The sequence below is a fragment of the Penicillium argentinense genome (assembly GCF_028826775.1).
Source record: "Penicillium argentinense strain IBT 30761 chromosome Unknown utg000004l_segment0_segment0, whole genome shotgun sequence".
NCBI lineage: Eukaryota > Fungi > Ascomycota > Eurotiomycetes > Eurotiales > Aspergillaceae > Penicillium > Penicillium argentinense.
In genome coordinates, this window is record NW_026622663.1 from 1596517 (window position 1) to 1620732 (window position 24216).

Here is a 24216-nt window from a genome sequence, read left to right on the forward strand (position 1 = left end):
GTTGGTTCGCGAGTAGCTTTCAACCGACGACCTGGACGGCGTTCTCTGGCTGCCGATTGACCGGCACCGATAGGTATTTGATCTTGTTCGTGTTCACCCGTATGCACTGCCTACCTCGATAAGGAGTATCGCAGTATGAAGGTAGACTGACTCCGCGGGGTTAGGTATCTCACAGATGCTCAGTCAAACAGTTTCAACACTCCTTGAAATCATTGTGCCGGAAGCGAAGATGAGCCATGCCCCTGTCGGCCACCGACAATGCTCACCGGGCTAGAAGACGACTTGGAATGTAGTGGGTGACGACATATTCTCTTGAATACCCAATCAATTGCCTGAAATATTTTATGGAAATTCACGGTTTCCAGTGTTTGCAGGCTGTGTGCCCATACGACTGGGCGCCGAAACTGGGTCTCTTCGGTCTCGCCACTTCGCTGCTGCCCAGATCTGCCTGATACCGCGTGGTGTTCTTTCACTTTCATTATTGAATTACTTGTATGTTGCAAATTCGACAAGATCAGAGCCGTGACGTGCCACTGTCGCTCTTCATTCTTGCCACTGTTGGAGACGTGAGAATCCGGTGCTTGACTGGCTAGAACATTCGTACGGGCTTTTGCGAGGATCGATCAACGCCTTGGAGTTGGAAAGGTCACACAGCGCCAGCATTTCTGGGCTCTGTATATGTAGAGGAGGACGCCCCTTGCAATCTCGTAGATCCACATCGACCTGATTTGACGCCGATGATATCGTAGCCGTGGGCTGTTCGCAAAGAATCCTCACGCCAGATGTTCGTGCGAATAGCTTCGGCGGATACGCTTGAGATCTGCGGAGGCTCTAATCATCGAGCGAGAAAGGCCTTACGTGGGCGGATCGTCGTCGGACTCCAAATAAGTCGATGCCTCTGAAATGACGAGCAGGAGGCTGTGCTCCTCGATTTTCTCTGTGGACATTGCTGTGATAACTGATACTTTTAGCGCTATTTTGATGTGCTCAAGTGTGAGGATAATTTCAGACTTGTCCACTTCTGCCAGGGCTCCAACATGGCACACTCAGAATCCTCATTCAGCATTGTGGCGCTTGATCTCAACCTCGCCACCCTGCAAGATTTTTCTTCTCCGCATGCTTGCACAGGCCCTCGATGAAATTGACCCAGCGGTTCCGGAACTCAATGACAGAATCGCTTTCATGTGCTTTGATTGTATTCTCGCATGCTGCTTCCGTTCTTTGTTTCTTCTTGAATGACTCGTTGGATCTTATCCAAGAAAGGGCACTCCGTGAATTTGGAAGCAGCATACGAAAAGTAAATATGTTCTCAGGAATTTGAATTGTCAAGAGAGGTCCAAATTATTAACGAGTAGCAAATTTGTCATGCCCCAAGCACTGTCACTGTTCTGGCCTTAATTTGAACTCGACTTCCAAATCACCACGATGTGGGCGTGCAAAACACCTTAGATATCACATTATTCGCAGCAGCTCATCAACCTTGAAGATGTGTCATGTGAGAGCAACTTTATGTGCGACAGGCTGACCGTTCCCGATGTCCTTGAGGCTCGCAAACACGCGAGCTTAACAAGAAGCGTGTGAGGTCAATAGTGACTTCAGCTCAGTTTAATCGACGGTTGCATTGTCGGAAGACATTCTTGGCATAGACAGAATCTGAAAATGACATCCCCGAAATGTTGGATACGGTTTGTGGGATGATGCTGGCAAACCACCACGAAGCTTGGAGTTCTTCGTGAAGTAATTCACAGCGGAGAAACGTCCCAGCTGACCAGCCTGCACAATCCAGGGAGAGTTGGCATTCATTTCCAGCAAAGACCAGGTAGACCTATCTGAAACTTTCGAGCCCGTTTCAAGTACTCAATGCAGGCGGACCCAAAATGGGCTTCGTGGTATGATATAGGCCGCGGCTACCAATGAAGAGTGGATTGGCAGATTTCGAAGGCAATGCCGAAAAGTCTCATGCTCTGGCCGGAAATGACAATCACTAGAGGGAAGGATGCCGGCGAGCAAGAACAACGACGTCTGAAAAGTGCTGTGGGACCCAGAGGATCACAGTGGCATAGGAAGACGATATGTTTGGGGAGGCGACAATGCCTTCGACAGAGATGCGAATCCAATTGCACAAAATCAGCATTTGCATTTTTCTCGACTCGGATGAAGAAATGGCTCGAGATAGAATCGGAAGCTGAGTTGTTGAACTGAGGGAAATTGTTTTGAATCGTGCGTCGAGAGGTAGGATCCTCCTGAGGAGACCCGAGTATGTTCTCTGTCCACAGGCCAGGATCTCTAGTCCTCTCTGGCGGGGAATTATGAAGGAAGGAGTAGAGAAAAAGCATGAGGAAGATTTGAATGAAGAGAGACGACGGAGAGGCGCGGAGAGGAGAAGGAGAAGAGGAAGAGGGAGTCTCCGCCTGCTGAGTTGAGTCTGCCGCATAGAATGCTGAATGAGTGATGATCGGCTCAAAATGAGAGAATGCGCTTCCCATGAGCTTGTGGGTGCTGGAGATACCCGAAGGGGAAGATGTCTTGAAGCATCCTTGGGGCCCAGCCTCAAAACGCAGACATGGAAACTTGAGATAATCTTTGATGCAGGTTGTTCTACAACCACCACGAAACACTGCAGGTTTGTCGAAAGTGTCTGAGCGATGTGCCCCAGCCGGAACACTGGCCATTTCTATAATCGAGACGGTCGTTTGCTTCGCTCGAATTGAAAAAGCGTCACTTCCAAATCGTTGATGAGGCAAAGTTGCACATGACGGAAATTGGCATTATGAGGATCAAAATAACTGTTTTGCAGTTGATGAATCAAAAAGGGACAATTCTTGTCTTGGCATGAGTCCTTCGAAGGTCATCGCAGGTGATGAGTACTTCCACTCGCATCCTCGTAATCGTGCGCAGGCGTGTTACGAGGAAGAACTGTATCTATCGACCAGATCACGGGTGCCTCCATAGTAGGATATCGGAAGCAGGCAGCGATATGGGGTATGTTGTGGGCTTGAGGTGCGAGGTGCTTGACGATACTTCTGATGAGTTACGTCATTTGTGAGCATGTTGGATTGGATGTCGGAAGAGTTGTTTTACTTACAGCCAGGGCTGGAGAGTCCAGTCGAACGTGTTCCAAGTATCGACAGGGTTGGCTTGTGGGTCACCCTTGCAGCCACTGTGTCTTAACATCGGCGATCCACAGGCATCTCCTCTGCTGGCGACATGTGAAATGCCCGGGCACGATCGATCATAGTTGAGACTTGCAGCGAGATTGATAGATCTCGGCGACTATGACAGACGTAAGTCAGACAAGGGGAGAGGTTTGATGGAGTCCTGGATGGGTTTCGGGTAGTGGTGTTGAGGAGTTTTAAAAAATAATATATGGGCGAGAGTGTAGAAAGAGAAAAGGTTGCCAAAGGTCTTTGTCTTTGTACTGTGTACAAGGTCACCTGGACTGCGGCCTCAGGCAGCAATGGGTTCCTGTTCCAGCACGTGACCATGCGCAGATGATTGTAGAGCCGCACGAGATGTGACCAGGACTACTTGAACTTGAAAAGACTCAGATAGATCTAGCTGGAGGAAGTTACTACTGCTCAAATAAATTAAGATGCGCCGAGTCATATCGCATGTGGACTAGGACTTGTCGTATGTGAGGTCAACAATATATTCATAGAGCATTTTAACCGACCATCAGTTTCGCGGCGCAGCAAATGATTTTTTTTAGCCGGAGGTATTTCCCGAATGTTCTTTGGAAATCAAGAGTATATGTGATAGAGATACAGAAACAACATGGCGCAGAGCAGCTCCATCGCAGTTACCTCGATGTGGCCTCACCGCCCGATTCCGCAGGCAGCCATGTTCGGCCGGGCGATCAGCGCTGCGTCGGCGGCTTGCTTCTTGCATCCCGTACATCTCCTTGCATACATGAACCTGTACAATAATTGCTTTTTCTCTACAATGGACCACGCCACAACGGTCCAACAGATCTCCGAAAGGGTAGCCGACTTCCACCGTCGTCAACAACCTTTCCGCATCTACCATGGCTCAACGAACAGCACCCGCCCCGCAAACCACTCCGCATCCACAACCGTGAGCACCGCAGGTTTGACGCGAGTCCTGGAAATCGATGTCGAGCGATGCACCGCCGTCGTGGAGCCCAACGTCCCAATGGACGATCTCGTCGCCACTACCCGGCAACAGGGCCTCGTCCCGCTCGTCGTGATGGAGTTTCCCGGCATCACTGTTGGCGGCGGCTTCTCCGGGACCTCCGGGGAGAGTAGCTCGTTTCGAGAGGGGTTTTTTGACCATACGGTTAACTGGGTGGAGATGGTTCTTGCGGACGGTCAGGTTGTCAAGGCGTTTAATGATCGCATTCTGAGCAATGATCATGTTCAGGAGAAACGGTCGGATTTGTTCTGGGGCGCTGCGTCGTCGTTTGGGACCATGGGTGTTGTGACATTGTTGGAGGTGAGGTTGAAGAAGGCGGATCCGCTGGTGGAGTTGAAGTACTATGTGAGCTCGGACATGAAGGATGCGCTCCGCATATTTCAGCAGGCGAGTGCCGATCCGCAGACAGAGTACCTGGATGGCATTGTGTATGCGCACAACAAGATTGTGGTTTGTGCTGGGCGACAGGTCGAGAATATCTCAGCAACAAACTCGACGGTTCAGCGGTTTACTCGACGCGCAGACAAGTGGTTCTATCTGCACGTGGAAAAGATCGCGAAGAGCTTCAGCTCCAGCCAAAATAACATCTCGACACCCGCGGCCGTCGACTACATCCCGCTGACCGATTACTTATTCCGGTACGACCGCGGCGGCTTCTGGGTAGCTCGCTATGCTTACAGCTACTTCCTCACCCCATTCAACTTCATCACACGCTGGATCCTCGACCGATTCATGCATACCCGAGTGATGTACCACGCATTGCACGTCAGCGGCCTATCACGCTTCTACATTATCCAAGACATCGGCGTCCCCGTCTCCACAGCCGCCGAATTCCTAGACTGGCTGGACCGCCCCGAGAACTTCGGCGAATACCCCCTCTGGCTGTGCCCGCTCCCGCCCGGAAGTGCAGGAGGCCTAGAAGGGCAGGCTGTGAAAGACTTCGACAACGAAGACGCGGATAGAACAACGCTCATGAACTTTGGCATCTGGGGCCCATCCAACGCTAAGGGGCAGGATGACTTTATGAGAAAGAATCGACAAATTGAACACAAGGTCCATAGTCTGGGCGGGAAGAAGTGGTTGTACGCACACACTTACTACACCGAGTCGGAATTTTGGGATATATATAACAAGGACCGATATGATTCTCTTCGGGAGAAGTACCACGCGCAGCATCTCCCGACTTTGTATGACAAGGTACGCGTGCGCGAGTCGGATCTTCCTGGTGCACATAGGGGAAACTTTGAGAGTGGGTGGAAGGGGATGGTTAAGCGGGCTCTTTGGGATGTGTGGCCTTTCAGTGGATTGTATGGTGTTTACAAGGCTTGGAGAGGAGGTGATTATCTTTTGCAGAAGGAGGCCTCCAGCAAGAAGATTGAGTGAGCTGGATTTGAATTGTATTGATACCCCTCGGCCCAGCTTTGATACGAATACAGGATGGATCGAAATCAGGTTCACCACTTAGCTTTCGTAGTTTCTTTCTCCCTATCTAGAAACACGCGAATCTGTATCTTGCTTAGCCTTATTTCAAGACTCGAATTGTATTGAAAGATGTCATCACGTGCGATTGAGTTTATTAGATTGATTGAAATACTCGTACTATTAATACTGCTACGTCATTGCCCCTCGTAGCTGGCTCATGTCACCTCTTTCCGTCATCGCCGTGCTCACTCCTGGCAGCAACGTTCATTAAAGTGCTAAGATCATTCCATAATGCACGCCAAATTAATATTTCATAGAAAGGCCATTCTAGGAATGTAAACAGAAAGCAGAAATTGCTATATAAATCTGTAATTTTCAAGTATCCAGCGTATCCAGGCATTCATTTTAAGGCCTTGGGTTTCCCATTCCAGCAATGTTTCGGCATTAGATAAAGTGTCTGGATGTTTCAGCCCTAGTATCTGTTTCTGCTTGGCTAAGCAACTTCGTAGCAAATTGATGGCTTCGGCATCGTGACCTAAAGACTTCCAAGTGAAAGCGAGATTAGCCATACTCGTCAGCGTAGAAAGAATGATCCTCGCCGAGCTTTGTCTTGCTCGTCTCTATGACCTGCACGTCGAGCTGCTCGGCCTTTTTCCACCGGCCGTCAAGCCAGTATGCTATAGCCAACATGGCTGTGCTATCAAGGCCCTGTTCATGATCTTCCCCTAATAAAATTATTCTTTGATCTCTTGATTTTGATGCCATTTCTCGTGCATCCGCGATGTTACCGCTTTGCGACGCATACCCTGCACCTCTATAAAGCAACGTAGCCCATAGTTGTAGACACTCAGGTGATGCTGGCCGTTGTGACATGGCGGATTTGACATGAGGAAAGGGTGCCTTACACCTCTCCCAATTTTCGTATTCACCGGTGGGAAACTTGTCGCACAGGGTGCTAATGAATTTATCCTTCCATTGTTACTTTTGTCCATGAGATTTCAACCACGCGCGCATAGTCAGTTGCACCAGCCGATGCATTGTAAAAAATTGCTGTTCTCACTGACAGATATAAATGAAAAATCCCTCAGTGTTGTGATATCATCTTCAAAATCGGGGCCTATATCAGATTCAGATGTCTCCCCATCACTAGAGTCGTTCAGAAGCTCTGCACTTGATGTGTAGTTGGCCTCAGTTCGATGCCGAATGTTGCTATTGACAGCAGTATTTCCGTTGGCAAATGAAGAAGAGACATTTTCACAACATTTCAACAACATCAGAAATCTGGATTGAGATGGCAAAAGGCGAATCAGGGATTGGGTTAGTGAGCATTCGCAAGCGGTTGAAACTGGCAAAGGCTCCAGAGTAGACTTTTTATTTTGTCCGATATCGCAACCAAACGAGAGTTCGGCTATCGACCTGTGGAAAACCCACAGTCCACCCCCCTCCTTAACCCCCAACAACCCAACACCGAGAAGGCCTTCGAGAGGGGCCATCTATGCAATACTTTGCTGCATAAATCGCTAATTCATTAAAAAATAATTGTTAACTATTTACAGTTGTGATGTATTGTCAGGAGCAATCTGAATCGCATTAAATTTCTTCGGATCCAGAAGAAAGTAGGAAAGTGGGCAGGATCAAGCCAGATCGCCGGATCTCCACCCCAGCCCGTTTGGAACCCGTAGCTGGAACATGTGTTGGGTTGTGGTTTGGGGGGGGGGGGGGGGGTGGGGGGTATTGTAAAATTGCAGATCTCAGCCAGCCACAGTGGTATCTGACGAGTGAATACAATGCCAGTGTCCATTTTCCCGACATCTTCCTCTCCTCAAGATTCTTGTAAACAGCATGTCGGCCTAGTACAATAAAATCAATTCCGCCCTAGGTGTCTAGGGCTCCGTCTGGGGGGCTGTCTATGGGCAGAGTAGTTGGGTAGTTGGTAAGTAGGTAAGTAGGTAACTAAGTAACTATTTAACTAGTGCCTATGAATACAGCATACTACACAGCCCCCTTCTTTTCTCTATCAAGTCAAGACATTCTTGTTCAATTAGTTTCTCCACTCTCCCTTCTTCGTGTTCACTAACGAATTCAGTTGCGAATGCCACAAAACTAAATTTGGTCACCAGATTGACATCAGCCTAGGATTTGGCGCAAGCGTAACGTGGCCGAAACGTGGCTCAAAACATGAGTATTTAAGGGCCTTCTTCGTATAGTGATTTGTGTCGTCCACAATTAGCATTTACAGCCTTCAGCCCTGGAAGGGCCCATCCAGGGAGCTGCATTCAAGGATAATGCAAAAATCGGTCAATCAGACGACATCGACTAACCTTAACTGGTGGAAATGGGAGACAAAACCGCCGTCCGCCTCGAGGTACCACGATTGGGCCTCCAAGTTCAAGCGCAACGTCAAGGCCCGCTATTATTCTCCTTTTCATGCCGACGCGGAACGTGCCTTATTTGCCCCAACGTTGAAACATCTTACACCGAGGATTACCTCGTCTTCAGTGGTTCACGACAATGGCACTGGTGCTGGTGCTGCCACTTCAGTCATTCTCGACATGCTTGACCCTAAGTTTCTGGATGAAATCCCAGAGATTTTGATTACCGACACTTCCAAGCTAGACGTAGCAAATGAGTGCTATAGCCAGTGGAGCCCCAGAATCACGGCTGTCAAGGCAGACTCTCAGGATTTAAGCAGCATTCCTGATCGGAAGTTCACTCACTCTATTGCCATGTTCACGGTGTTCCATTTCCCGGATGCGCCTCAAAGCCTCCGTGAGATTTACCGCACTCTCCAGCCCGGCGGGGTCGCAGTGCTTCTTGCGTGGAAGCGATCTGGATGGTGCTCGGTTATCCGTCAAGCGCAGAGCCTTGTTCGCCCCGATCTGCCTCTTGAAATCTTTTCCAGCGTAGATTTCAGTGGAGAAGGTGTGCTGTTCAAATTTGTCGTCGAGGCTGGATTCAGCGAGGCAAAAGTGGAAGTGAGACAAGAGAGAACTGTACGGAAAGGCGAGCATATCGAAGAGATGAAAAAGTCCATCTTGTGGGATGGGTTTCGGGATGCTATGACAAAAGGCTGGACTGATGAAGAGAAAGGGAGATGGCCCGCTGCCGTTGAGGAGGCCATCCAAAAAGATGTTGAACAATATGGAGGGGTTTTGTTCGAATCCTGGACTGCAACTGCTTATAAGGAAGCCAAGTAAGCGTTGGTTCATCCAGTGAGACTGGGTTGCGTACCTAGCGGAATATCTTACGAGTTGGAGAGTGATACTTGTAGTATGATGCAGCGGGCTCAGTTGAACAACGCAAGCGCCTCTTGAATGCCTTTTCATCTTATCATTCCAACGCCGCTTCCTTTATAAATAATGTCAAGAACAGGCTAGACGTTCCTCGCAGGATGCCTGTACCCATTGATTGATTTGACGGCTTGACTGCCAGTGAGTGTATCGAAATGAGTCTTCGATAGAAGACTTATCTGCAGGCCTCTTTGTGGCTGAGTGATTAGATCCAGGTATTCAACCTGGGCTGAGCAGTGACGAATCAATTCAACTGTGAGGACTGTCAATTGCCGCACTATAGTTCAAGAGGAAGTTTGATAACTAGCCGCTGCTCTGCTTACCTCGACCGAGAAAATAGCTAAAAAATGGCCTGATTGGTCAATAGTCAATCCCATTCAAACAGATCCATCTGAGCGTCACCTGGCTTCGGCCTTAATGCATATAATAGACCCGATGAGTCGCGAGTGGCGTCGATTGGAGCAACATATCACTGTGAGGGTGAACTCCAGCTAGCCACGACCTACACCGGCAATCCGGACCGCCTTTATCACGCTGCATGATATTCTCGAGCAGTGGAGTTTTCATGTATATTTTACGGTACACAGCTAGCATAGATAGGTCTTGCAGTGAATACGATCTATATGACCGCTTACAAGCATGTGGCGACCCACTTGGTCAAGAATGGTTCGCACTATGTCTGTCATCTATCTTTTGCGAGCTTCGGATCATGGAAACGTTACTCTTGTAAGTTACAGTCAATGATGAGGATGATGAGGATGATGAGGATGATGAGGATAGATGACTTCATTTATTCTGACCCCTCGCGAACGACATGCAGGCTTTGACAACTAGATAGGTTTTCTGTGTACAGGTACCATATACCACTTCCTAAGCGAACTTAACTAATGCCTCGCCGAGACCTGTCATGGCCTAGAAGCCGTTGTTGCCTTCATCTTGTCCTCATAACGTGCGGCTTTGAAACCGGTGGGACGCTTCGGCAAAATCCAAGATAGCTTCTATGCGCTTTGCCTGTATAGCCTGACGAAGGTTTACAACTATGTTCACATAGTAACATCTAGTAACATTATTTCACAAACGGCCCGGCCACTCCAAAACACATAGTGAATGCGATAAATTACAACTTGATATCTTAACAACGGTAGTCTATATAGATTTTTCCTTATATCGGGCGTGTTACTACCGATTTTTGCTAAGCTAGGTCCCTTTCGCTCACTAGATTGACCAAGTACATGTTTCTCAAGTGCGCGAATAGAAATACGAGATCGCATTTTGTTGTTGCTATGGCAAATGCTAGCCCCCTATTAGAAGGCCAAGCCTGTTACATGAAGCAAAGATACATTACCCACTAGTACTGTCTCTATACAACTCGCTCATTCTTTGTGGTCACTCTAGATGGTCAGTGGTTGGCAGAATGGGGGGTTCCTGCCACGTCTCTAAACGAGCTGGCATCCGTCTGTTTGGCTTGTTTGCTGGATCAACGTTCTAGAAACCCCGGAGACCTTACGAGTCTGATACAGAAGCCATTTATATTTACGCCTGTACTGGAGAGACACACCCTGTAAAAGAATAAAGGAAAAAGGGAGACCCGAAGCCCTTTTGGACTACGTTGTGGCTGATACTATTGCGATACAAAACGTTGTTGTGTGCCGAGCGGGAACTAACCCCGGACCGATGGCGGACCCACCCGCGGGAGAGCCCAAGCCCTCCCCCACAAACACCCAAGGAGGAGCACAGCTTTTCACCCTGGAGAACATCGAACCGATTGTACCTCGAAAGAGAAGAAGCCCTCGCAATAGCAATGAAACCACCACCATCGCTTACTCGAACCCTGAGTTTGGAGGTCCCGAAGACAATAACGGACGGGTGACGACCAAGGAGGTTCGACAGCTCATCAACAGCCTGAAGGAAATCATCACCCACCAGACCACGGTCATCGAATCCACCAAAGCCGAGATCCTAGAGGTCAAACACGACCAGAATGTCCTCCGAGATCAGAATGAAAAGTCCGCGAAGAAATCAGAGCTCTGCGAGATCGAATTGAAACCCTGACACCAGCAGCCCCAGCCAGATCGTGGGCGGCAGTAGCGGCTAGCGGCGGCAATGGCTCCCCCCAGCCGAGCCACCACCCACCCGAGAAAGAACGGAACTGCATCCGAATCAGCACCCAGAGATCGTTCGTGGACCCAAGAGACAATGACACTACTGACGGAAACACCTTCGGCCGATACCTCCCCACCGAAGCCGCCAACACCCACATCCGCACCGCCCTGTTAATCTAACGCGATCGACCGAGCCTGGTATAAAAATAAGGTAGTGACGCTGGTGGCATTCGACCTAAAAGGAGCCTTTAATGGAGTCAACAAAGCGAGCCTGGACACCTGCCTCCGGGCGAGAAGGATACCAACGACGGCGAGAAAATGGATTGCGAGCTTTATGAACGACCGCCACGCTAGCATAGGTTTCGACGACTTCCGCACCGAGGTTACGCTCCTGCTAAATGCAGGTTTAGCGCAAGGCTCACCCCTTTCCCCTATCTTGTTTGATTTCTTCAATTCCGATTTGGTCGACCAACCCGTCACCTTCCACGGCGGTGCATCAGCCTTCATCGATGACTACTTTCGCTGGCGAGTAGGTCGCTCAGCTGAGGATAACCTAGCCAAGATTGAGTCGGAAGACATCCCACGCATCGAGGCATGGGCCCAACGAATCGGGTCCCGCGTCGCAGCTGAGAAAACCGAGCTTATTCACTTCACTAGGAAAAGAAGTGAACAGCTCCAGGGCCATGTGGTCATGAATGGGAAGACGGTGGAACAGTCGCCCACGGCTAAGCTGCTCGGCGTGATCTTCGACCAGGAGCTGAGATGGAAAGAACACGTCCAGCAAGCAATCAAGCGCGCAACTAAGGTCAGTATTGCGTTAGGCGGGCTACGACATCTACGCCCGGAACAGATGCATCAGCTCTACCAGGCTTGCGTCACACCAGTGGTAGACTACGCATCGACAGTCTGGCATGACCCATTACGAGACAAGTCTCACCTGCGACACTTGAACTCGGTCCAGAGGATATCGCTGGTCCGGATCCTATCAGCGTTCAGGACGGTAGCAACCACAACCCTAGAAGTAGAGGCACGCAGCCTTCCTACCCACCTCCGTCTCCGCCACCGAGCCCAGAACACCATCGCACGTCTCCACACTCTACCTCCAGAACACCCCATTTGGAGTGAATTACCCCGACCTCAGAAACGTAGGAGCAACATCGGATCATATGCTCGCTTCCCACTTGCGGAGGCGTTGAAGACCATGAACGTAGACAGATTAAACGGCCTAGAGACGATCGACCCACGGCCGCTACCGCCGTGGCGAGCCGAGGCCTTCACGGAGATTGAGATCGGGCTAGACCGAGAAACGGCAAGGAATCGGGCCGAGACCGTACGGTCCACGACCGACATTGTCGTCTACTCAGACGCCTCGGGACGCGAAGGTCACATTAGTGCCGCCGTAGTGGCGCTCGACGACAATCTGAAGATCGCCGAATCCCAACAGGTCCGGGTTGGACCGATGGACCGCTGGTCCGTCCATGTGCCGGAGTTTATAGGCATCTTTTACGCAATTGGCATGGTGTTCAAGATGGCCCATCAACACTCAAGGACCGCAGACGAACGACAGACAGCATCGATCCTGTGCGACAACAGGTCATCGCTGCAGGCAATCCAGAGAGCGCGAAACAGTGGAACGCTCTACATGTACGTACACGGAGATATATAGTTGCTGTATCCTGTATATCGTTCGCGAGGGGCCAGGGTGAATGATTTCACACACCCTGTATCAAAATTCGAGTTCAGAAATTTATGGATTCCATTGACACCATTGCGATGACGGTGTTCATAAGCATTTTAATGGAGATCCAAACTAATGTGTCTAATGGATCCAATCATGCAATTGTACGGCTGTATGCACCTGAGGGTTGATAGCTATACCCCTGCATACGGCTGTCAGTTGTACACTTGACTGGGATCCCAAAAGTAATGTCATTGAGCCGGTGTGGCTTCGGCGCCTGGGATAACAACCTTTGGAATGTGCTGGCCACTCAGGCAACAGGCTACGAGGGGAAGCAGATAGCTGTTAGTTTTCAGTAAATCATCGATCCACTAATTGAAGTGAAGTAAAGTAAACTCGTCTAAGAATACAAAGAAAAAGAAGGGAAGGCGATCGATCTATCGCAACAATATCGTCCAATATCTACACCATGTAGCCTGCCCGGCTGCAGTCATGTGACAACGCAGCAGCATTTTTAGACAGCAGAGCCTTTCTCCTTCTTTATCGATCAATCAACACACGATCAACCGCTTTGCCCCGAAGAGCATTCATTTGTGACACCTGCCGGGAGGGAAGGAAGGAAAGCACGGGCGAGAGAAGCAGACACCTCGTCGCCCCCGGTGATTCTCCGGACGGCCACAATTTCAAGTGGCCCTCACTGGTTATACTATCTTTCATTTGGGTCCGAGTTACTTTTTTGTGGATTATTACAACAGTGAAGACACAGCTTATTCGGTGGGGGGGGGCAGATGTCAAATAAGCATTTTTAGTCGGCGGTTCAGGCTTATCCCAGGTCGCCCTGATTTACCAATACATCTTCCACCTTTCTACCTCCTGACTGTTCTATTCAGTAATATATGGTAGCATGTGAAGTTGTCCCGACATTAGTCAAAGCCATTACAATCATTCAGGTCCATAGGGCTCCTTTTATGACAGTCATACACTGTATTTAGAGGCTACCTAACAAATGCGAGTGACAAAACAAGCAGGTCGGGATGGTCGGGGATCCACTTGCGATCAGCACGGCATTAGACAGAACTCAATTTGGGTCCATGTGAGAGTGCAAATGTGACAGCATTGAAGCGGCAAGTAATCTACCATTTTTTGAAACCCAGAAAATCCACGATAAATATATTGGATGATTACAAAGCGCTCCATCCAGTGGGTCTTTTTTTTTTTTTAATAGAGTTACTCAAACTGCCGGCACTCGACAAGATCAGGATGAGGTCTCGCATCACAAGTGGGCCAGCTCCACCGCAGAATTCTTCAGGAACACACACTCTTCACTAAAAAAAAGAACTAAAAAAAAGAAGAACATTTCACTAGAAACATACACATCCATAAACTCAAATATACACCGTCTACGCTATAACCTCGGCTTCATTTTAACCCGCGATCCGAGCACAATATTGTATCCGTGGGGGGCCACTAGCTCCCAACTAGCCGGCCAACTCTTTCTAAAACGGGCTTGATCGTCACCGCGATGCCTCGTGACCCTCCGGTTCGCTGCGTCGTCTGGCATAGGGTCCACGGTGGGGAAACGCATGCACACCACACTGGTGCATGGCTGTGTGGTGAACCCGATCCCCGGTCTCCTTTCGCTTGGGGGTGTTTATAGCCAGAGTCAAAGCCGACTCAAGCTCCACTAAAGCCCGACATGGATGGTCTTGTAACACGTTCTGATGTCAGTTAAAATGTGCGCTAGTAAGGAGATTTAAACACACTAGTGTTGCGCATTTCACCTCATCTCCACGTTCTTTGAGTTTTTACTTTTCTACATTCTTTTGAATCACCACACTCATTTCGTATACCATCTAGCGATAGTGATCGCAAGCCAATATGCTTCTACTGCACCTATTCGGACTCGCGGTCCTCTCCGCAAGCCTGACAGCCGCGGTGGAACTAACAGGCTATGAATACGTCGTTGTGGGATCCGGCGCAGGAGGCGGTCCCCTCGCTGCACGTCTAGCTCTCCACGGCCACAAGACACTCCTGATCGAAGCCGGGGATGATCAAGGCCTCAACGACAACTACAACGTCCCAGCATATTCAGCCAAAGCCTCGGAAGATGGTGCTCTAGCCTGGAACTTCTTCGTTCGCCACTATGCCGACGACGACCGACAAGCCCTTGACTATAAAACGACCTACGAGACCCCATCCGGCGAAGAATATACCGGTCTCAACCCGCCAGCCGGATCCAAGATGAAGGGAACCCTGTACCCGCGCACCGGCACGCTGGGCGGCTGCACAGCGCACAACGCCCTGATCACAGTGTATCCCCACGAATCGGACTTTGACTATATCTCCACGTTGACAGGCGATGGGTCCTGGTCGCCGAAGAATATGCGAAAGCTTTTTGAGCGCATGGAGAATAATCAATATGCCCTCCCTGGCCTTCCCGGACATGGATATGATGGCTGGTTGCATGATGAAGAGGCGCCGATTAGTATTGTCCTCGAAGATCCGCAGCTGCTGAGTATGTTGCTGGGTGGTGCTTTCGCACTAGGTAACCAGACGAACTCGGTCATTAACCTCGGGACACTCCTCGCTGGTGACGCTAATCGCGATGCGAAGTCGCGAGATACCACGCCGGGATATTATCAAATTCCCATTGCGACGAACGGCGGCAAGCGGAACGGACCCCGTGACTTCGTTGTTGCCGTCCGGGATGCGACGAACGATGACGGCTCCAAGAAGTACCCTCTCGACGTCCGAACCAACTGCCATGCCACTAAGGTGACCTTTGACAACTCGACTCCCCCACGCGCAACGGGTGTGGAATTTCTGGATGGAAAGTACCTTTACCGCGCGAGTCCTCGCTCCGGCACAGCTGAAAAGGGTGTTGCGGGCAGCGTCAAGGCTTCTCGCGAGGTCATCGTCTCCGGTGGCGTCTACAACTCTCCACAACTACTGAAGCTAAGCGGCGTCGGTCCTAAGAAAGAACTAGAGAAGTTCGGCATAAAGGTGATTTCTGACCTACCCGGCGTCGGCACCAACCTGCAAGACCACTACGAGACCGCCGTCCAGGGCCATTCACCCAAGAACTTCACCGCGCTGGATGGATGTACCTTCAGTCCTAATGGTGACCCCTGCCTCGACCGCTGGAACAGTCCTGTCCTGGGCAACCGCGGCATCTACTCCTCCGCCGGCTTCGCCGCAACAATGTTCTACAAATCCACGCAAACAGCAGACGACAGCTACGACGCCTTCGTCTTTGGCGGACCCGTCAATTTCCGCGGCTACTTCCCGGACTACAGCATCAACATCACCGAGCGTCACGACTGGTGGTCCTGGGCTGTTCTGAAAGCCCACCCGCGCAATACAGCCGGTTCAGTCACGCTTCGCTCGGCGGATCCCCTCGATATGCCTGATATCGTCTTCAATTACTTCGACACCGGCAGTGACGGATACGAGAAAGACTTAACGGCTATTACGGAGGCAATTAGGCTTGCGCGTGATGCGTTTGATCGGCAACTTGTTGATGTGAAGGAAGTGTTGCCGGGGAAGGATGTTGTCTCGGACGAGGAGATTCATGAGTATATCAAGAATACGGCTTGGGGCCATCATGCGTCGTGTACCTGTCCTATTGGTACTGATGATGACCCGATGGCTGTTTTGGATTCGAAGTTCCATGTTCGCGGTGTGCGGGGACTCCGGGTTGTTGACGCATCTGTTTACCCGCGGATTCCGGGGACGTTCACGGCTGTGTCGACGTATATGGTTGGTGAGAAGGCCGCGGAGGATATTTTGAATGACATGTAAATTATTTAGGTTGTTGGTACTTTGCAAATAGTACATACGCGAATAATAGTTGCTGTGCAAATTTGGTGATCAATAGATATAATGCGAGGAACACCTTCCTAATCAGGAATCATCCCCCAAATCCCCTACTCCCTCGCCATCGTCATTCCTCAAGAAAGTGAAGCCACACCTTCCGCAGTTAAGGCCAATCTTGAGCCACGACCCACCGATACCAAACATCGACCACGAAAGCAAGGCCATTCAGGCACCGAGACCAATTCAAGCAAACGACGCAAGCGCGGCATGTGATCGCCACCATCGCTGGGGCATAGCTCCTCTTCACTCTCTCCACAGCTTTCCTGAAACTTACATTGCTGGGTGGCCCGGGGTCATGAGAGCGGATCACCATGGACCAGCTGCCGCATTGCACAGCGCGTTAGTTGCCTGTTCGTTCACCCACGGGAGTTTGAGAGATGTATTGTTTGGCATACCTTTCGTGGGGTTATCTACACTTTTCATCATGCCTTGGGTCAATGACTCGGGCTTGGAGAAGGAGATGTTCGCAAGTGACTAATGTTCCTCTAGGGCTGTTGGTGATTTGCTGCAACGAACGCCTGGCCCGTCGCTGTCTTCTCTTCGGAGTGTATATCTCTGTGTCTCTACATGATTGCTTCTATCTTCAGGACCCCAATTCGTCTCTGACAACCAAACCTTCGACCGCTGGCCCCCAAGGCCCTTACTCAAGACAACACTCGGCCAACGAAGCCAGGGATTCCTCAAATATCGAAAACTCTGATCGACATCCTCCTAGATACATCCGTGCCCGTTCATCAACGACCAGATCCCAGCGAAGAAACGATTTCCAAAATTGGCAACCGACTGCGCCTCCAAGCCTGCGGCTTACGCCCCCACCGTTTCGGTCCGCTTATCATGTACACGAGAATCAGCGAGCGACAATTGGTGGAACACGTCAGCAAGAGGGATTCCACAGAACGAGTAACTCGAGACGGACTAGTCCTGAACCGCGAAAATGCAGGAGGACAATCGGGCGTCCAATACTTCATCTGCGAGGTAAATACTCATAATCCATTGGGCAGTGCGGGTGGATATAACTTCCAGTGAGAGACTAGCAGAATCCACTATGCAGACTACTGTAGAGCTTGTGCATGCTTACGGAACTAAGCCTGGTGAAGAATATGCCACGAAGGGTTGGGCAGCTGCTGACCTTTCGTCGATTTCATTTTTTAACTCCTCATTAGTCGTGAACATTGCCATTGTGTTGTATGAACGGATAACTGCTTGCTTGTCAACATGGAGAAGGGCAGAACGGGGTTCCAAACTCAAGGGGAGGTCCATCCAACTGAGTTGGTAGAAGGCGGGGTGTGTATATCCTCCAAATCCTCACAGCATATGACCTGCTTTTGAAGAGAGCCGTCACACTGCAAAATGCCCTGACCTAACCTTCCGCAGCATATCAACAAAGAGATCAGCGTACGCGAGCTACGAAACGCAATACCAGACTACTGCTTCCAGCCATCGCTCTTCTGGTCAATCTTCTACCTCCTTCGAGACCTGACATACTCCGCAATCCTGCTCGCAACCCTCTTCTACCTGCTCAGCAGCCACATTGTCCAGAGCTCCAGCCCCCTCTACTACACCGTAGTCAACATATACGGCATCTGCCAGGGCATCGTCTGGACAGGACTATGGGTAATCGCTCACGACTGCGGACACAGCGGCTTCTCAACGTCCGGCATCCTAAATGACGTCGTCGGATTCACACTCCACTCGGCCCTCCTCGCCCCGTATTTCTCATGGAAATCCACGCACCGCCGACATCACATCTACGCGAACCATGTCGAGAAGGACCTGAACTATGTACCGCCGCGACGAGCAGAGTACGCGAAGAAAATTGGACATGCGGTCGAGGTCCTCGACGAAGTAGGGCAGGATGCCCCTTTGGTGCTATTCCTTCGAATCTTGCTCCAGCAGACAATTGGATGGAACTGGTATATTCTTTCGAATATCACTTGTCCGCCATCTGCTGTGATTAAGCAGGGGATGTCAGTCTGGCGACATAGCCATTTTGATCCTTGGGGTGCGCTTTTTCGGGACTCAGAAGCGATAGCTATTATCATGTCGGATTTAGGGTGCCTTGCAACAATTGCGGTGCTCTATCACCTCTATGGAGTCTTCGGGTCCTTTGAGACGTTATTCTGGGTATATATTGTGCCGTGGACATGGGTTAACCACTGGATTGGTACGAACCCCCAGCACCAACATTTCAAAGAAATACTGACAACATCTTAACATCTTAACAGTAATGATAACATACCTCCACCACACCCACCCCTCTGTCCCAAAATACACCTCCAAATCCTGGACCTTCCTCCGCGGCGCAACAGCCACAATCGACCGCGACTTTGGTATCATCGGCACGCACTTCCTGCACCATATTTCCTCGGACCACGTTACGCATCACCTATTTTCTCGAATTCCGCACTACTATAGTCCCATTGCGAGCAGGGCGATTATTCCTTTGCTGGGCAAGCATTATCATGGCCGTGGGAAATTCCGCTATGAAGATCTGCAGATTGCGTTTCGGGACTGTCAGTGGGTTGAGAAGGATGCTGATAAAGATAAGGAGTTTGGGTTACGTAGTGATGGGGATATCGTCAGGGACTGCGATGAGGCGTTGTGGTATCGTGGTGGTGTTAGTCCGGCGCCGGAGTATAGGATGCGGGAGAGTCATGATGTTTCTGCGAAGGAAGGGCAATGAGGGAAGAAGAGTTGAGCATGAATTTTTCTCAGGTATTATGTATTTCATTCATGCCGCATCGGACGAGGTAATAGCATCAACAAGACGAAATATCTTCTCCTCCAGGTTGGAAGCAGCCTCACGAAGCGCCTGATTACTCGCAAATTCATCATAACCCGCAACCAAGCCTTCAGGCAGTAACATCACCATTCTTGTCCAACCATCCTCCTGCTCAATAAAAGCACAGTCAAGAGGAACATGCAGCGCTGCCTCGACATTTTCCCGCAACATCGTAATAGCCAGCAACGGATTCCCGAAAATAAAGCGATGAACTCCACGTCCCTTGTGTATTCCCTGAGATTCACCACTTCCTAAATTTTGCTCGCCGCTGAACGGCGGAAAGTGCCGAATCCACCTCCCATGATTGAATTCCGCAAAAAGCACGAAATCGGTAGATGTTTGCGTATCGGCAATGACCTTCGCGATCTCCTCCGCGCTCGTAGAAGCGCGCAGGTCACCCAACTTGATCTGCGGCACGAGCGTGCGGAATCGATCCAGCACCTTCGCGTAAGATGCGGGGATAGAAACTGCTAGTCTTTGGACTGTTATTGATTCTGTTTCGATCGGTCGCCTTACTGCCATTGTTCTTTGTGGTGGTGTGAGTGGAAATGGAAGAGACTGAGGAGGGCAGGAAGCGCGAGATGTGGGCGTTCGTATTTTGCAGACCTGTTACACCATATTACCCTAAGAAGGTTTGGACACACTCCTCATCTCTCAAAGAGACTAATGCAAGAGCCAGCATGGTCTACGCCAGGTCTGTCAGCAAATCCAACACCAAGACTGTCTGACTGGTGTTGATGGGGCAGTCGTCTCCACATGTAAGCACTTATGCTGCGCCTCTGCTAGCGGGGGCGAGATGGCTTATTTCTCTTTAGAGCAGGAAGAATTCAAGGGGTCTGAATAATTTTCGAGCTTGGTGCATTCGACGTTCTGGTCACATCTGGAAAGCAGGAGCACCATGGCGGAATCAACCAGGATCACACCCCTCGAGCCGGACTTCCCATTCCAGATTATTTCACACCTGGTTCCAGTCGCACCTTTCCGAGAATACCCACACGCAATAATTGACGAAACGAAAGGAGTGCGTCTCGCTGTAAAACAGTACATTCCCAGAGATGTGAGACCCGCCGACAGAGAGGACGCGATCACGATCATCGCGGCCGGGGGACTGGGCTTCATCAAAGAGCTGTATGAGCCTCTTTTCGAAGAGATATTCCGCCGCTGCTCCCGGTCAGGCATGAAAATTCGCTCCATATGGATAGCGGATATGTTCAATGTGGGCGAAAGTGCCGTTGCGAATACCGACAATTTGGGCTGTGATCCTGCGTGGATTGATCATGCGCACGATCTGTGGAGTGTGATCAACTTTTTCAAGTCTGAGATGGCGAAGCCGATTATTGGTCTTGGCCATTCGTACGGATGCAATCAGCTGCTTTGTCTGTCGTCCTGGCATCCGAGTCTCTTCCACTCGTTTGCATTTATTGAGCCCGGGATCGATGAGCAGTATGGCAGGGGCATTACTATCCCATGGTCGCTTTCTGTACTCAGGCAGCGGGATAGGTGGTTGACAAAGGCGGAGGCGGAGGAAGGTGCTGTCAAGGGACAGCATGCAGAGACTTGGGATGAAAGAGTCCAGGCCAGGTTGAAGAGGTACAGCGTAGTGAAAAGGACGGCCGCGGCAGGGGAGACGTGGAACCTGACAACCCCGAAAGACCAAATCGCCAGCTTGGTCAGCCGGTTTAACCCAGAGATGCTTGGTCTTGGACCGGGAGGTATCGAGGAGATGACGCTAGAACAGCGACAAAGGATACCCGATATTGACCCGAGCGCAAACAACCTGGGTCCGTTCTACCGAAAGGAACTTCGGATGGCGTGGAGACTACTGCCTGGTGTTCGGCCTTGGGTTTTGTATATCAATGGAAGCAATTCGCCTTTTTTTGGGCACCCCGAAACGCGAGAAGAGAGGGCTCGACTTACTGGAATTGGCGTCGGGGGAAATGGTGGAATGAAACTGGGTGCAGTAAAGCAGATTGTCATCGAGAAGGGCCGGCATACCATGCCTTTTGACCGCAATATGAATCAGGTTGCAGAGCAAGTGTCGGACTGGTTAAAGACAGAATCAGGCAGGTGGATAGAGGGTGCTGAAAGGCATCGAGAGGATTGGATAAAAAGGTCCACTGAAGAAAAGCAAACAGTGGGATCGGAATTTATAGCTGCTCTTGCTGCGGAGATGAAAAAAATGAAAAGGCCGGGGAAGATGTAAAAGGTTTCAATTTGATATGCTCACAGTTCTTAATCGAAATGTGATACATGTTAGCTGATTAATGTACTTTCGTCCGAGCTGCAATTGGACACATTAGAGCGCTCAGACCAAACGGGGCCAGTAAGCGGGGCCCTGAATAAAATGCCATTGTACGTGGCCCTTCTGTCAGACTCCCCGCAGCATCAACTTCACAATCAGCTAGGGAAATGGACTCCGGGAAGAGACTTCGATACGACACGACCATCTGTGTTCAGACTAGTTTGGTCTATTTCTTACTCTGCGTAAGTTCATTCGGTGGTCCGAATGCGAGAGAATCTTACTGACAAGTGCAGATAATTGCCGTAGCTGTTTACCGGCTGGCCTTACATCCTCTGGCCAGACACCCTGGTCCATTATTCGCGCGGATATCGGCCATACCGAATTGGTATCATGCGAAGAGGGGCGATAGACATGAGTGGCTTCATAAGATGCACACTCAATATGGTTGGTCCTCCTAAAGATTATGTCAGAAACAGAATCACTAAGACCATTGCAGGTACCATTGTGCGATTCACGCCAAACTCGATCTCATTCAATACGCCGTCTGCTCTTGAATCAATATACAAATCAAGGAAGGCGAACATTATCAAGTCAGACTGGTACCAGTGTGTTCGAGACTCTGCCGGAGGATTCGAGAGCACTTTTACTGCTAGGGATAAGGCGCGGCATGGTGTCAAGCGACGGTTGCTGTCACACGCATTTTCAGACAAAGCGCTGAGAGAGTATGAGCCCCGAATCTGTCAGAAGATATCAAGCTGGCTGGATTACCTGGAAGCAGAAGCAGAAGCAAAGAATGGTACTGTCGATTTGGGAGAATGGTGCAACTTCCTGATTTTCGACATATTGGGAGACCTCGCGTTCGGGGCATCATTCGGATTTACTGCTAAGGAAGAAGATCGCTCAATCGTTGGTTTGGTTCCAAGGGCTACAGGTGGCTGGTATTCGGTGAGCACGAGATCCACAGATCCAACTGCGCAATCTCCGAGACTGACGTCGCAGCTGGGTTATCATCCGTTGACCAAATGGTGGCGACATATTCTGTTCAAAACGCCGCTCGGGTCTCTCTTAGGGGGCCGATCATACCGGGATAACGCTCGACTTCGATCATTCTGTCTCGGAAAGCTGAAGTCGCGCGCAACCTCCAAAAAGACCGCAACCATTTCTGGCCAGGAAAACAAGGGCTGCGACATGTTTGAGCACCTTCTGAGTGGCCGAGACCCAGAAACAGGCGAGAGCTATTCCCTCGGCGACTTGGCCTGCGAAAACGTGCTTCTCATGGTAGCAGGTTCCCAGTCGACAGCCGGGGCCTTGAGCGCCATTTTTTTCTACCTGGCACATCACCCGGGCAAGCTCACCAGACTCAGAAACGAAATCCACCAGGCATTTGACTCAGAAAACGCCATTCGCTACTCCGCCGACAGCAAACTCTCCGGTCTATCGTATCTACGCGCATGTATCGACGAGGCAATGCGACTTTCCCCTCCAACGCCCGGGCATCTGCCCAGGGAGATCCTGGAAAAAGAAGGAAGTGTCATTGACGGATGCTGGTTCCCTCCACAGACAAAAGTAGGCATCGCACCATACGCACTCCACCGCAACGCTCTCTATTTCAGCCAACCACTCAGCTTTCATCCCGAACGTTGGACTGAAGAGCACGAGGGACGGGAAATGCAGCCGTCGGCATTTGCACCGTTCAGCGCCGGCGCTACGGGGTGCGTCGGGCAGAAGCTAGCCATGATGGAGCTGAGTCTTGTTGTGGCCCAGCTTCTTTGGCGGTTCGACCTTAGCCTCGCGTTGCATGGCGGAGACGGGCCTGTTGAGTATCGAATGAGAGACTGCTTTATCGGAGCCGGCGAGGGTCCTCGTCTGCAGCTAATTCAGTCCCATCCCTGACTCCTAACTATTTAGGAATACCTCATCGCTGCGTTGGTTTGCTGTGAGATCGGCCTAATCCAGTGCGGTCGATCTTGTCCACGTGTTCGCTCTTATATGCCAGAGACCCCAACAGCTTTCAATTGCAGGGATGGAATGGATCGGGAGATGGATGGTTTATTGGTGAACTCTGCTCTCAACGTGAGTGGCGTGTGCTAGTTTCAGTGAACAGCATGCATAGGCGCCAGGATTGGCGCTCGTTGGCCCTGGTGTACGGGCCCATTTGCTGTGCTTCGGTCACAGATCACAGCCCCGATACTCGATCGCGGCAGGTGCACATACCCAACAAAGAACGTGGCTCGCCTGGGGCCAGGATGTTGTCTGACTGTAAAACGAGTGAACGAAAAAGTTGGCAGATGTTGGCAGGAGGGGTCTGGCGTTGGGGTGGCTGGCGAGGGGAAGCCGCGGTGTATTCTTTGTTTGCATGCATTCTTCCTTTTGCGGAAACAGCCGCGCACCAACTATCCATCTCCACCTTCCTTGTTGCTCGACGTACCTTCTCATAGTGATGTCTGTGAAGTAACAACAGACTGTCTCTGACGGGTCGATCATCTGCAAGGTTCTCTGTCAAAGAAACTCTCGCTGCCGCCTTCGTAATCGCGCTCTATGGTGAGTCTCCTCTCCGAGACATGAGGGGAGCACCCACTTGGATCACACAGGGCCGAGACAGACCGATGCAGCTTTTTGACTTATATACGTCTTGGATTTGTGGGCGACGATCGGAGGGGCAGTTCATGCAG

The 24216-nt window shown here is 50.5% G+C and overlaps 7 protein-coding genes across 7 annotated transcripts; 6 read left to right on the top strand and 1 right to left on the bottom strand.

Annotated features, from left to right (window-relative positions):
- Window positions 1–3807: 3807 nt before the first annotated feature.
- On the top strand, window positions 3808–5535 carry N7532_003513 (FAD-binding oxidoreductase; the record flags this gene model as incomplete). Its single annotated transcript, XM_056616007.1, has 1 exon — window positions 3808–5535. The coding sequence occupies one exon, from the start codon at window positions 3808–3810 to the stop codon at window positions 5533–5535; it is 1728 nt and encodes a 575-aa protein (XP_056476364.1).
- A 2324-nt stretch (window positions 5536–7859) lies between these two features.
- On the top strand, window positions 7860–8771 carry N7532_003514 (class I SAM-dependent methyltransferase; the record flags this gene model as incomplete). Its single annotated transcript, XM_056616008.1, has 1 exon — window positions 7860–8771. One exon carries the CDS (start codon window positions 7860–7862, stop codon window positions 8769–8771), a length of 912 nt encoding a protein of 303 aa, XP_056476365.1.
- Window positions 8772–14522: 5751 nt separating this feature from the next.
- On the top strand, window positions 14523–16445 carry N7532_003515 (GMC family oxidoreductase; the record flags this gene model as incomplete). Its single annotated transcript, XM_056616009.1, has 1 exon — window positions 14523–16445. The coding sequence occupies one exon, from the start codon at window positions 14523–14525 to the stop codon at window positions 16443–16445; it is 1923 nt and encodes a 640-aa protein (XP_056476366.1).
- A 1290-nt stretch (window positions 16446–17735) lies between these two features.
- N7532_003516 (uncharacterized protein) lies at window positions 17736–19203 on the top strand (the record flags this gene model as incomplete). Its single annotated transcript, XM_056616010.1, has 3 exons — window positions 17736–17804; window positions 17895–18684; window positions 18746–19203. The coding sequence occupies 3 exons, from the start codon at window positions 17736–17738 to the stop codon at window positions 19201–19203; spliced, it is 1317 nt and encodes a 438-aa protein (XP_056476367.1).
- A 48-nt stretch (window positions 19204–19251) lies between these two features.
- Window positions 19252–19824, bottom strand: N7532_003517 (DUF302 domain-containing protein; the record flags this gene model as incomplete). The annotated part of the gene is made up of 1 exon (XM_056616011.1): window positions 19252–19824. One exon carries the CDS (start codon window positions 19822–19824, stop codon window positions 19252–19254), a length of 573 nt encoding a protein of 190 aa, XP_056476368.1.
- A 376-nt stretch (window positions 19825–20200) lies between these two features.
- Window positions 20201–21505, top strand: N7532_003518 (uncharacterized protein; the record flags this gene model as incomplete). The annotated part of the gene is made up of 1 exon (XM_056616012.1): window positions 20201–21505. One exon carries the CDS (start codon window positions 20201–20203, stop codon window positions 21503–21505), a length of 1305 nt encoding a protein of 434 aa, XP_056476369.1.
- A 206-nt stretch (window positions 21506–21711) lies between these two features.
- N7532_003519 (cytochrome P450) lies at window positions 21712–23437 on the top strand (the record flags this gene model as incomplete). The annotated part of the gene is made up of 3 exons (XM_056616013.1): window positions 21712–21786; window positions 21838–21988; window positions 22041–23437. 3 exons carry the CDS (start codon window positions 21712–21714, stop codon window positions 23435–23437), a joined length of 1623 nt encoding a protein of 540 aa, XP_056476370.1.
- Window positions 23438–24216: the final 779 nt, after the last annotated feature.